Source organism: Pituophis catenifer, unplaced genomic scaffold (genome assembly GCF_029215685.1).
Source record: "Pituophis catenifer annectens isolate HBS135680 unplaced genomic scaffold, rPitCat1.0.hap2 SCAF_1, whole genome shotgun sequence".
NCBI classification, from domain to species: Eukaryota; Metazoa; Chordata; class Lepidosauria; order Squamata; family Colubridae; genus Pituophis; species Pituophis catenifer.
The window spans coordinates 84,611,451-84,623,619 of NW_027256881.1; the positions used below are offsets into that span (position 1 = coordinate 84,611,451).

Consider the following 12,169-nt stretch of genomic DNA (forward strand, 5'->3'; position numbering starts at 1 on the left):
CTTTTTGTTTAAAGAATAAAAACCAATTTCTGGGCATGGTTCAGTATGCAATTTTAAAGCTGTCTTTAATTCATTCCCAGTAAGTAAATGGAACTACAAAGTAATTTCAGCTGTATTGGACACTTTCATGAAATGTACTTTAAAAATGTCTTAAATAAGTATAGCTTATATGTTTTATTAAAGGACATTTTACTATGCCTGAATTTTTAATACTTCTGTGTTTTAGCTTTCTTCTTGCGTTAGAACATGTTTAGCCTTAAATGAAGTTGCAAAGTATTCTCTCATTGTAGCTTCTACCCTTACAAAACATCTTTGTGAGAAAAAAATACTATATTGAAAAGACCCAATCTCTGTTCAAAACTCACGTCTCTAAATTGTCGCCTTCTAAAACTGTTTGCACTGGCAAATAACCAAGTCGTGGGTGTTTAGCAAAATATTTCTTGGATCGGAACTTGTTTTTTAGCACTTTAGTGAAATCACGTACATCTTCCCCTGATGTTGTCTAGGAAAAGGTGGGGGGGGAGAAAACACAAATTAAATGTTTACTTTCTGCTTGAAATGATGAATGCATTACATTATATTGTCTTCTGATGCTTGTTACAATATGCAAATGATAATGATTTAAAATTACTGGAAACAAACTGTTAGAAGCCAAACCCAAAAGCAAGAATACAAAAAGCTTGACTTAAAAAGAAAAAAAAATCCCATTTAACTAAGTGAGTTGAACAAAAGTTAGAACAGACAAAATCTAAAAACTCTTCTTATGTTACTCAAAATATGAATTAATATAATAAATTAATTACATTTAAATGTTTTCCATATGTTCCTAAAATAGAACCAAATAAAATGAAGACTCATGGACAACTTTGACAACTCACACCTTGTCAAAGCTAAGAGTGGGCCAGCAATCTATCAATATATATGAGAGTAAAACATAACAATGTTGTTTCTGTACCCAAATATTTGATTCTCCATTTGAAAGTTTTATGAGCATATGCATTACTCAGTCAAAAAAATGCTGCACTCATGCATTACCACTCACTGGAATATAAAAAAGTGGATGAATATGTAATTCATCAAATGTAGAATGAGATGATTCCCCCCCCCTTAAGTGTAAATATAAATATTGGTGCACTGAGCTTCATTAAAAAGGTGAATGGCTACTTCTGTATGAAGAATAACAATATCTGTTCTGTCCCCGTCCCCACACACACACAAACAGCCAGCCGGGGGTTAAAGAAGTACTCGGCACACGCAAGGTTCGTTATCAGGAACTTGGCAGCAATACAATAACCGTCTGCCAAGTGCTTTACTTCAAGAAGAGGGAGTGTTCCTTCACCAGATAACACCAACTAATACACACAGTTTTCAAAACAGTCCAGCTCAAACATGAAACCTTCAGCAGATCAGGCATTGTACAAAGTGACTAGCCAGAAGTTAGCTTTGTCCGTCACAGAGTCTAAATGGCCACCACACTCTCTTATATAGCCTGTGGGGTGTGGTCCAGTGATTCAGCTTAATCCCTGGCACGCCTCCTCATCTGCTGCAAACATTTATCTCGCCTTCATTGGCGTGGATCCAGGAACGACTTATAACCCTCATCGCTGTCATCGGAGACACCTGGCTCCTGGTCAATCTCCTCTCCCTCGGCAGACACCTGAGGCATTGCCAGAGAGGAGGGGCCTGGAGAGGGAGGCCTGGCCGGCTCCTCTCCTTCATGTTCGGAGCCTTCTTCCTCCGATAAGATGGGCTCGGGGATCGGAGCCACAACAATATCAAACAACCACCCATTCATTATTTTGAGTGATTTTTTTTGTAAAAGAGAAGAAAACTAAGATACAAAAGTAGTTTCCCAGATTGGTAAAATTGGTAAGAAAGCCAATACAACTTTGAGGGGGTTTTTTCCCTAAGAAAACTTCCTTGGAGCAATTTTTGAAGGTCAAATTAATGCTCCAGCAGATAATATCACTATTGCAACATGAATTCTGACACAAAGAATGAATGGCTAATAAAGAGATGTTATTTCAATCACTTGTGCTCATAATTCTATTTTACTTCTATGAGTAAAAAAAGGAGTTTTGTATTAGAGAATTCACAACCGTTATATATATTCCTGTGTACCAAAGGCATCAAGGAAGCATCCAGAACAATGTCAACACTAAGGGTTATTTGAGATATTTAGAAACTCTGATCTAAAGTGAATTTTTAACAGAAGTTCATTGTTTGAGGTGAAGTTCCATTACATATAAAATTTTCTAACTATGTACGAAACATGGGAATACATTTCCAAACATTGTAGTAGTTGCTGATATCTTAATAAGGTTTTTAAATAATTAAGAAAGGTTTTAATGTTGGTTTATTGATTTTCAATAAAGGACAAAATCAATTTCACTTTGTTTGATGTGTTGCTCAATTCGTTCCTTGCTATAGACACTTTTTTCAATTCCATAATTTCCCTTCGAGTCTTAAAACTAGAAAAAGATTTTTAGTGAATCCCTGCCAAAGAGCCTAATCACTTTTGCTGAGTTTGTCATGTTGGAACAATGGAAGACTTTAATAAATTAGAGTCTTTATTTAGCCTAGCACCTGAAACATCAGCAATTAAAATAGGTCATCTCAATGTTTACAATTGCTTATGCATTGATTTCTTAAACTCACAACTATATAAGCACAAAAAAGTGTCTACAACAGTATGAGTAACTGTCCCTTAAGACTGGTTTTTTCAATAAATGACGTGTGTGTGTGTGTGTGTGTGTGTATGTTTTCTTCTCTTATCGTAGGCCCTTTATGTCTATTTCTCCTCAGCCAAGTATTTTTCTACATAAACCAAGATTTTCAAAATGCAGCCATGGCTCAGTGAAATCATTTTCACTAGTTCTAGGCTTTTTCAGATAGCAAGCAAGCAGTTTGCTGCCTTCTGGGAGACTAATATAGAGGACTAATTAGTCCTCATCAGTTAACCACACCCTCATCACATATTTCCTCCCCATAGAGGAGAAAACAATTACTTGACCTCTACGGGGAGGAAACATGTGATGAGGGTGTGGCTAACTGATGAGGACTAATTAGTCCGAAATAGATCTATATTAGTCTCCCAGAAGACTAATGCTTGCTATCTGAAAAAGCCTAGAACTAGTGAATGTGATTTCACTGAGCTATGGCTGCATTTTGAAAAACTTGGTTTACGTAGGAAAATACCTGGCTGAGGAGAAATACATATATATATATACACCCAATCAGTTCACACCTCCACTGGCAGTTAAAAGGAAGAAATAGCTGTGATCACACATTGCTCCTAGAAGCACAAAGCCAAAAACACCAGCCTGAAGATGACGAATGAGACTTCGTCGAAACATTGCCAAGACACTTCCAATTTTATGCGGGAGAAAACCCGAATAACCAAAGACCTACATACAAACACCCGTGAAAATCTCAGAAAACATATATATATGCTGCCAGAAAAAAAAAAAAGCCCAGAAACTAGTGAATTGTGATTTCACTGAACTAGGGCTGCAAAATATCTTGGTTTACATAGGTAGAACCTGGCTAAGCTAGCCATACCCTTCTGGGATTCGAACCGGGGCTTGCCTGCATGTTAGGCAGATATATTAACCTTTAAGCCACAGGTTCTCCTTGTTTTGTCATCTTGTACCAGGGGAGATTAAATGGGTTTTCTATCAAAGCAACCTGGTCTACCCAAATATGGGAAGGAGCATACTGCTTCCTTTAGCCTTTCAGTCCCAATCCAGGAGCCCTCAGGCAGTCGCTTTCACGACAAACTATTTTGCAAATTTAAATTTACTGACAAAGAAATAAAGGGAGACTAATATAGATCTCTTTCAAGCTATTTAGCTCTCATCAGCTAGCCATACACTTCTGGGATTCGAACCTGGGCTTGCCTGCATTTTAGCAGCATGCTCCTTCCCAATTTTGGGTAGACCATGTTGCTTCGATAGAAAACCCATTTAATCTCCCCTGGTACAAGCGACAAAGCGAGGAGAACCTGTGGCTTAGAGGTTAATACATCTGCCTAATACTAATCTAGTCTCCCTTTATTTCTTTGTCAGTAAATATAAATTTGCAAAATAGTTTGTTGTGAAAGTGACTGCCTGAGGGCTCCTGGATTGGGGCTGAAAGACGAAAGGAAGCAGTATACTCCTTCCCATATTTGGGTAGACCAGGTTGCTTCGATAGAAAACCCATGTATGTATGTATGTATGTATGTATGTATGTATGTATGTATGTATGTATGTATCTCTCTTTAGCCAGGTTCTACCTACGTAAACCAAGATATTATGCAGCCCTAGTTCAGTGAAATCACAATTCACTAGTTTCTGGACTTTTTCTTTCTTTCTGGCAGCCAGCAGACCCTTTGCTGCCCATTGGGAGACTAAGATAGATAGATAGATATATCCTTTTCCAAACCTGAAATGGGTCAGGTGATGTAATACTGCCCCTCCCATTTTCATTTCATTGTGATCTTCTTCCTCTGCTGTGTATAGAGATTTGAAGTACAAAGGAGAGGAGTGCTCCCATTTCCTTTTTCATACCCCTCAAAAGTTCAAATCCAGGGCAAAAAACTTCAACTTTGCAATACTAGACCAGAAGGGCTGCGACAAGAGTTGTTGGCACCTCGAGCAAACTTTTTTGTTTGCGTAAGCCCTTGTTTGCAAAAATTTGCATAATCAATATTGTGTAACTCTTATGTACAGGCTTTGAATACGCTGGTAATGAAGACTGGCATTTTTTCATAGAAGGATTGTGTTTAGCATTCTCCAGTGTGCTGGAGAATTGAAGGGAATTAAGGGGCCGCCTGATAACAATCAGATGATTATAAGGTAGGAAAGATAAGCAGAGAAATGGCAGTAGGAAAATGAATATGGAGTGTGATTCGGGGGGGGGGGCATCTCAATTGAGCAGAAAAGAAAATGAAAAATAGGACACAACCAGGAATTTACTGGTTTACTTCAGAAAGAAAGAGAATTTAATGAAGAGCTGATCTGCAATGAATGAATGTATTAAGCAATCAATTACAAATTAAACATTCTTATTATAGAACGAATACTTCCCAATCACATGGGTGTAATGAAATATGATCTCTCTTCATTCTTGAGATTATGTATATAGCAAAACGCACATTGATCTGGCACTAATGTCTTTTTTAGAATGTAGGCGTTTATACGGAGTCTGGTTTGCATCTGTTTCCCCAAGCATAACTATGACAAAATGAAGTTAGATTTGACTATAAAACGTTTTCATTACAGTGTAACACAAAGACAAGGTTTTGATTACAACAAGAGAAGACAACCTTGGCCCATGGACCAATCAGAAACAACAGGTTAGGGTACAGACCAAGACTTTAAGGCATTTAATGTTAAGGACTGATGAGAATATTATTCAGGGCTTTTAAAATTACGGAATTCTGTGTAGAGAAGATGAAAAGAATCCAAGATTTTTTTTAAAAAAATGTTACATATGGGAAAATATGCAGTACAGACTTTTATCAAATGATTTAAAATGCTTGACTTCTACAATTGTGTTAAATCCCATAATGCATTTAACTGAGTTTCTGAATTAAACTATTTTCTAAATTCACCCAAAACACTGAATCATAAGCTGATGGAAGAGACTAAGTTCATGAAATGTATTAAGCCACTCACAAAATTATAATGAGGCATGGTTAACATGCTGTACATATACAATGTGTTAAGGATATTGTTGTTGTGTTACCAACCAGCAGAGTGTAGAGCACAGAGAAACGTTGCTGAGAGCAATGAATAAGAGATGTGCAAACTGGTTTATCAAAAGTTTACTTTATAGTGGAAAAACAATCTCATAGTCTTTAAACAAATTCCAAGTCTTTGCCAGTTAAATCAGTCCAGTAGTTACAGATATCTTCTTACCAAACAAACAGTAGTTGGTTAGAATAACAAACTCACTCTAGTTCACAAACCACGATGGTAGCAGATCCATCAAACGATGATAGCACAATGAATAGCAACTTCTCACACTATGGTAGCTTATCATCAACTGAATATTTTACAGTACCTTCCTTAAATACATTCACAACTAATTACAGCATGACTCAGCATTACAATGAATCAGCAGTAAAACTTTAAAGTCACATAATACATTTACAGATTAAAGTTACAGTACACTTATATTGCCTGGACAACTTGTTAGGCTCAAACCATATCCTAACATTATGGCTAGATAGGTCTCGACTGGCTTGATTAAACTTATTGCATGATTCAGCCATTTTTCATACACTCAGCTAAAGTGGTTATTGTTTTTCCTCAGAAGATCCTCATCTTTAAGAACTCTGTAACAGCTGGAAAGAGCTGTAAATACTGAATATTCTAGTGGAAATAAATGAGATTATCTATCAATCCCTTTTGATAAGCACTTAACAAACTTCATCACTGTCTTTCTAAATATAACTGAGAAAATTCAGATTTTTAAAAAGAGTGAATGAAAAAGAACATATGGGCAGCTTTAAATATTCTAATTTCTTGTTTTTGCTGTTTTTGAAGCCGTTCAAAAAATCAACTACAAATAGCACAAAAGAAAAGCTATGAATAACATAATACAGTTATAATAATAACAGAGAGTAATAAAGATCTTTATTACTGTTAGCTATGAATTTTATGGTGAGTAAGCTATAAATTTAATAAGCTCTTCAAAAGCTAAAAATAGTGCATCCTAATTATTACTTTAGGAGACTAATAAGCGAGGTAATATTGAAGGATTCATGAAACCCTGGGTTGACAAATAGGATTCAAACAAGGTCAGGAGTGAAATGCTACCAGTTTGGACCGGTTCGGCTGAACTGGTAGCGATGGCGGTGGGTGGTTCAGAGAACCGGTAGCAACGGCAGCACGAGGCTCTGCCCACCCACCCAGTCATTGTTACATCCTGGTTTTAACCAGGAAGTAACCCTTTTTTATCCTCTGTGCATGTGCAGAAGGGTTTGCGCATGCACAGAGGGTCAAAGCACGCACATGATGCATGCGCACGAGTGGAGCACACACACAGCGCGTGCACTTCTGAATTGGTAGGGAAGGTAAGTAGATTTCACCCCTGGACAAGGTTGTTTGGTTCTATTATAGTATAAATTTTAAGATTATATACCATTATTGCCAATTTCTGGGAATTGAGATCTCCAGAAGAGAAATCAAAGTGCAAGTGTTGGAGACTACATATAATGTTTTCTACTACATTTGTAGAACATCTAGAGTTACAAGACACACTGAGGCAATACAGGATTTCCTTGGTGCTGTGCATTGTGGGAACTCAGCCAACATGAAATAGAGCAGGGGTGTCAAACTCGATTTCATCGAGGGCCACATCAGGGTTGCGTTTGACCTTGGGGTGTGTGTGGCCAGGGTGTACATAGCAGGGTGGGCATGGCCAGCTCGATATCAGTCATGTTGAGGGCACCTGTTTTTGGCTGCTATGGCCTCCTGCAGCCCTCTGCCAGTGAAAACGGAGCTCGGGAGTGCCGCGTATGGCCCTCTTGAGCTCCGAGCAGAGACACAACAGGCCAGTTCTTTGGTGTTTCCAGGATGGCTCCACAGGCCGGATTAACACAACCTGCTTCCACCTGCCACTCTGCACCATACCCATCTCTTGTGCCATGCTAGGCAAATGCCTAAATTACTGCAATGGTGCCCCAGCCCTGTGCATCAAGACCCTAGAAAGCATTCCATAAGCTCTCTGACGAATATTTAGGATGATCATATCTTACCCATTTATGTGGAAATCTGGAACTTCCATGAATAATTACATGCTCCTAGGCTTAGGCTGTATTAATAATTGATGCAGTTAGCACTTGAATGCATTACAAAATGGATGTTGACATTCTTGGTATTAATGTCCTAGTTCAGGTCTCTCAATTTTTGCTTGCTGCCATGCAAGTTTAAAATAATGTCTTTTATATATAAATTCCTAATTACAAGGGGGAAATCAGGGAGGAGGGAGATTGTGAGATTACCAAGAACCTAGAATGATGCTTTCACTTACTAATAGAATTTCTGATTAAAGTTAAAATAGTTTTTGTCCAAAGCGCTTTCACCTCATGAGTTCAAAAATGAGAAGTCGATAAAGGTGGTGAAGATAATAATTTAAATTTAAATTTATTTTGTTAAGTATAATGTAATTCTTAATTTCATCTGAGCAATCAGTGCAAAAGTATCTTGCATCCATCTTCTTAAAAAAAAAATCATGATGTCCTTGAAACAATAATGTCTATCAATAGTCTACATACTTATATATTTTGAGCTGTCTCCAATATATAATTGGTGTCTACTGCAATAGGTTGCCTGAGGGATTCAGTATCCATGGATTTCAGCCAAAGTGTAAAAACCTGATGTTCAACGTTTCAATTTTTTAAAGAACATTTATAATTATATTGCAAAGTGGAAGAAAACTTTATGTGAGATTTAAGATTAAGGTCCTAATTCTAGAATAGTGTCTTATATAATCAATGGAAAATATATTGCTCTATATTTGCTTAAGTTGCAAAAAGCATCTCCCATATCAGTTGACTTGAGTATAAATATTTTAATAATTGAAAGTACGGGCAGTCCTCATTTAACAACTGCCTCAGACAGAAATGGCTCGCAAATAAATGGAACTAAATGGTAATAAGTGAATGAAGGCATTTATCACAACAAAAGCCTTCAGTTAAGATTGGTCTGTTGATTAAAGTCTGGTCAATTTCAGGCAGCAACTGCCTGCTGGCCAGAGGATTCTAACCAACAAATTAAGGTCAGAGAAATGAGCTTATTAACTTGCAGTTAGCACATTTTATGGATGTGTTGTAGCTCAGATATATCAGAAGAGATACATTGTTTAAGCAATTTTTCCACCCTGGGAGGGGGTAAAAAGAAAAGGACAACAAATGGGTCAGGCAAAAGAGACTGTATACGATAATACAATTCATTTACCTAAATGAAATGGCAACAGCCTGTGATCTTTGCAGTCTCTCCTTCTCTCTCTTTCTCTCTCAGTTATGTGATTCACTTAGCAACCATTTTGCTGCAACCAAATGCAATCACTAAATGAGGACTAACCTGTATCGTTTTTATATCTTTTTTAGTGTGTTCTTGGCTGCCCAGAACTGCATTTCCAAATTGACTGGCCATACAAATTGAACTAATAAATAAATAAAGTAAGCTGACACCCTTCTAAAGTTTTGAACAACAATAAAAGCCATTCTAAACACAAAATGCATGAATCTATATGATGAATCAAAATGATAAGCAAGAGGACCATGGTATTCCTAGTGGAAAGCAGAAGAATCTCAGCATACAAAATCATTTTCTCATCTTTCCTTTAGAAACATGTTAGGAATAGGAAGTAAGTATGCTCTGTCTAATCCTTTTTGATATTACAGGTACATATTAAAGGATGGATATAACCATCATGCTGAGGATATAATTAGTGCAGGGGTGAAATGCTCCTGGTTTGGACCAGATCGCCCCATCCGGTAGCGATGGTGGCGGGTGGTTCAGAGAACCGGTAGCAAAAATCACTCCCACCCCCATGCCCAGCTGAGCTACACGATCATCAGAGGCTTTTTATTTTATTTTTAAAAGCATGTTTTCTACAACCTCTTTGGCAGAAAAAATGCTTTTAAAAGTAAAAACAAAGCCTCTGCCGATCAGGCAAGTCAGCTGGGATCGTCAGAGGCTTTTAAAAGCGAAGAGGTTGTAGAAAAAAATGGTTTTAAAAGTAAAAAAAAAAAGTTGGGCATGCCCACTTAGTCATATTACCCCCCCAAGCCACGCCCACAGAACCGGTAGTAACCAATTTTATATTTCACCACTGAATTAGTGGTGTCTTGAATTTTACCATAATCTAATTTTTGCTGTTGAAGTCAGCATTTCAGCAGTGGGACAGTGAAAATAAATCTTAAAAAGGATTACTAAAAGATGGGTTAACACCATACCAAGTCTTCATGCTAACTATAAAAAATATTCCTAATGTTCCATAGTAATTCATGCTGTTATGCATTACTGTGAAGACAGCACTTCATTTAGTGATGCACAAAGAAAGGCATTTCCTTTCATCCCCCTGGAAGTTGCATTCTATCCATCCAAAACCTGAAAGAATTAATTATGTTCATTACAGAGACTCAAAAACTCACCATGTGCCAGATTTCACATCAGGCACAGCAATGAATCTCAATTCTCTTGATGTTCAACCTTGTATGGAATGGGTTCCCTACTGAGAGCAAGCTGCTTCCATCTCTGCCAATTTTTAGAAGTTACTAAAAAATGAAGCTTTTTCAAAGACCCTTTCAGTAACATCACCTGCATCTCTTGTTGCTCTTTATTTATTGTTCTTTCCTAGATGGTTTTGTTTTTGCAATATGGATTGTATGCTGCTTTGGTTCCGTATTTATTTTTACTCTGACATTAGAACTGATGAGAGTCATGAGATTGCAAGGGGATGAAAATCAAGTAAATTGCAGCCCGCTGAATGTACGTTGGGTCCAGCTCAAAGGAATGCTACAAGTGTCTGATTATATAGCCACCATGGGAATTCCAGAAAATTATAAACATGAATTCCTAAATAACATATTAAGAGCAGTCAATATTGATAGACTTTCCAAATTCTTATCTTTCTTATCTTTCAAACTGTAAAAATATATATCAATGGCAATAACAACAACAACAACAACAACAACAGATAACAACAACAATAAAATAACACTAACATTAATAAGTGAAATATATTTTAGGGAAAAAATACATTTTTTTTGTTTACATTTTCTTTTAAATGAGACTTTTTATTAAAAAAACCAAAATGTTATTCTTTCCATCTAATAAACAAAGAATGTTTTGTAAAAAAAAAAAAAAAAGTGTAAACAATATTACTCCACAACAAACTTGGTCCATTCTCAAAAACATAACTTTACATTTGTTTTACCAGATCCAAAACTAACTACAGTTCTCTTTAATACATTAAGTTTAATTCAAGATAATATTAGCTACTTTGGTAAAATAAGTGAATCTTAAAAAGCAGAAGAAAGGCATAATAGGGAATAAATTAAGAGTAATCAATGAAGAAGATTCTATACTCACTGGTATACAGTATTCCACCATTGGGTAATGTAATTTATGACCCTTTGCTGTTCGACCTGAGAAAAAACAGCTCTGGCAAATATCATAATTGAAATGTTTCAGGCTCCGATATCTGTGAATGAAATTTGGGAGGGAAAAAATGAAGATCCTCAAGTTTGTGAAAGGTTCAAAAACTTAATGCCAAGCTCCACAGATTTTGTAACTCAAAATTTTAAATTATAGAGTATAAAACACATCTTAATTAAGATAGATGAATAGATTGTGAGACTATTCAGGGAGCTGTCAATCTCATGATGAGGATGATGATCATGATTTGAGTAAAGACTGTGTGCACACTATTCCATCAAAAACTATGCTCATCTACCAATTCTATGAATACCATGTTCAATTTTGTCCTTAGAAATAGCAAATAAAATTGTATGTAACTACAGAACCAGAAAAACCTATGTTTTAAAGAAATTTAAGGAGAAATTCTAGTCCCTAAAGTCCATTTTTAATTATTTACTGATTGGCACTGGAAAGACTGCATTTCCATGAGTAGTATGCCATGGCTTCTATAACACAATTATAATTAGTCTGAAAATCAACATCTCTCACAGGTTTTCAATAGTTGAACTATTTTCTCACATATGGCAGGGGTGAAGAGAAACCACTGCAGAGCAATGCAGCATATTTTTAAATAAATGCGTTCCTGAAGGAAGAGATTGATTGTTCAGTATAATTAAAAGGATCACTATTTCAAGATGGTGATTGTCACCAGGAGCAATCAAAGAAGTAACCCAAAGAAAATTAATATTTTTTTAATTATAATTTATATCATACTCTTCTTTGTTTTATATTGTGTACTCAAAGTTGTGTTCACAGCTAGGTTTTACATTATTTATTCAATTATTTTGATGGCAATTCAAAAGAAGGAGTTTGAAAAAAGGAAGAAGCAACCCTTAATCATTCTGTCCAAGTATTTAAAATATTTCAATTTTACGATAGACCAGACTACTTTGATCTGTGAGAAAATAAATTAAGCTAAGAATGTTCATCCCATGGATGTCAGAGCTTATTCCTGGGAGATGGATAAAAGG

General features: G+C 36.4%; 1 protein-coding gene across 1 annotated transcript in view; it reads right to left on the minus strand.

Moving 5' to 3' along the window:
* The window catches only part of UTRN (utrophin), a 358,125-nt gene that overhangs the window by 30,761 nt on the left and 315,195 nt on the right, over positions 1–12,169 (minus strand). The window contains exons 66-67 of the mRNA XM_070932667.1: positions 11,091–11,202; positions 366–502 (exon numbers count right to left, since the gene is read on the minus strand). Coding sequence (XP_070788768.1) covers positions 366–502; positions 11,091–11,202 — 249 coding nt within the window. The remainder of the gene's footprint in view (positions 1–365; positions 503–11,090; positions 11,203–12,169) is intronic.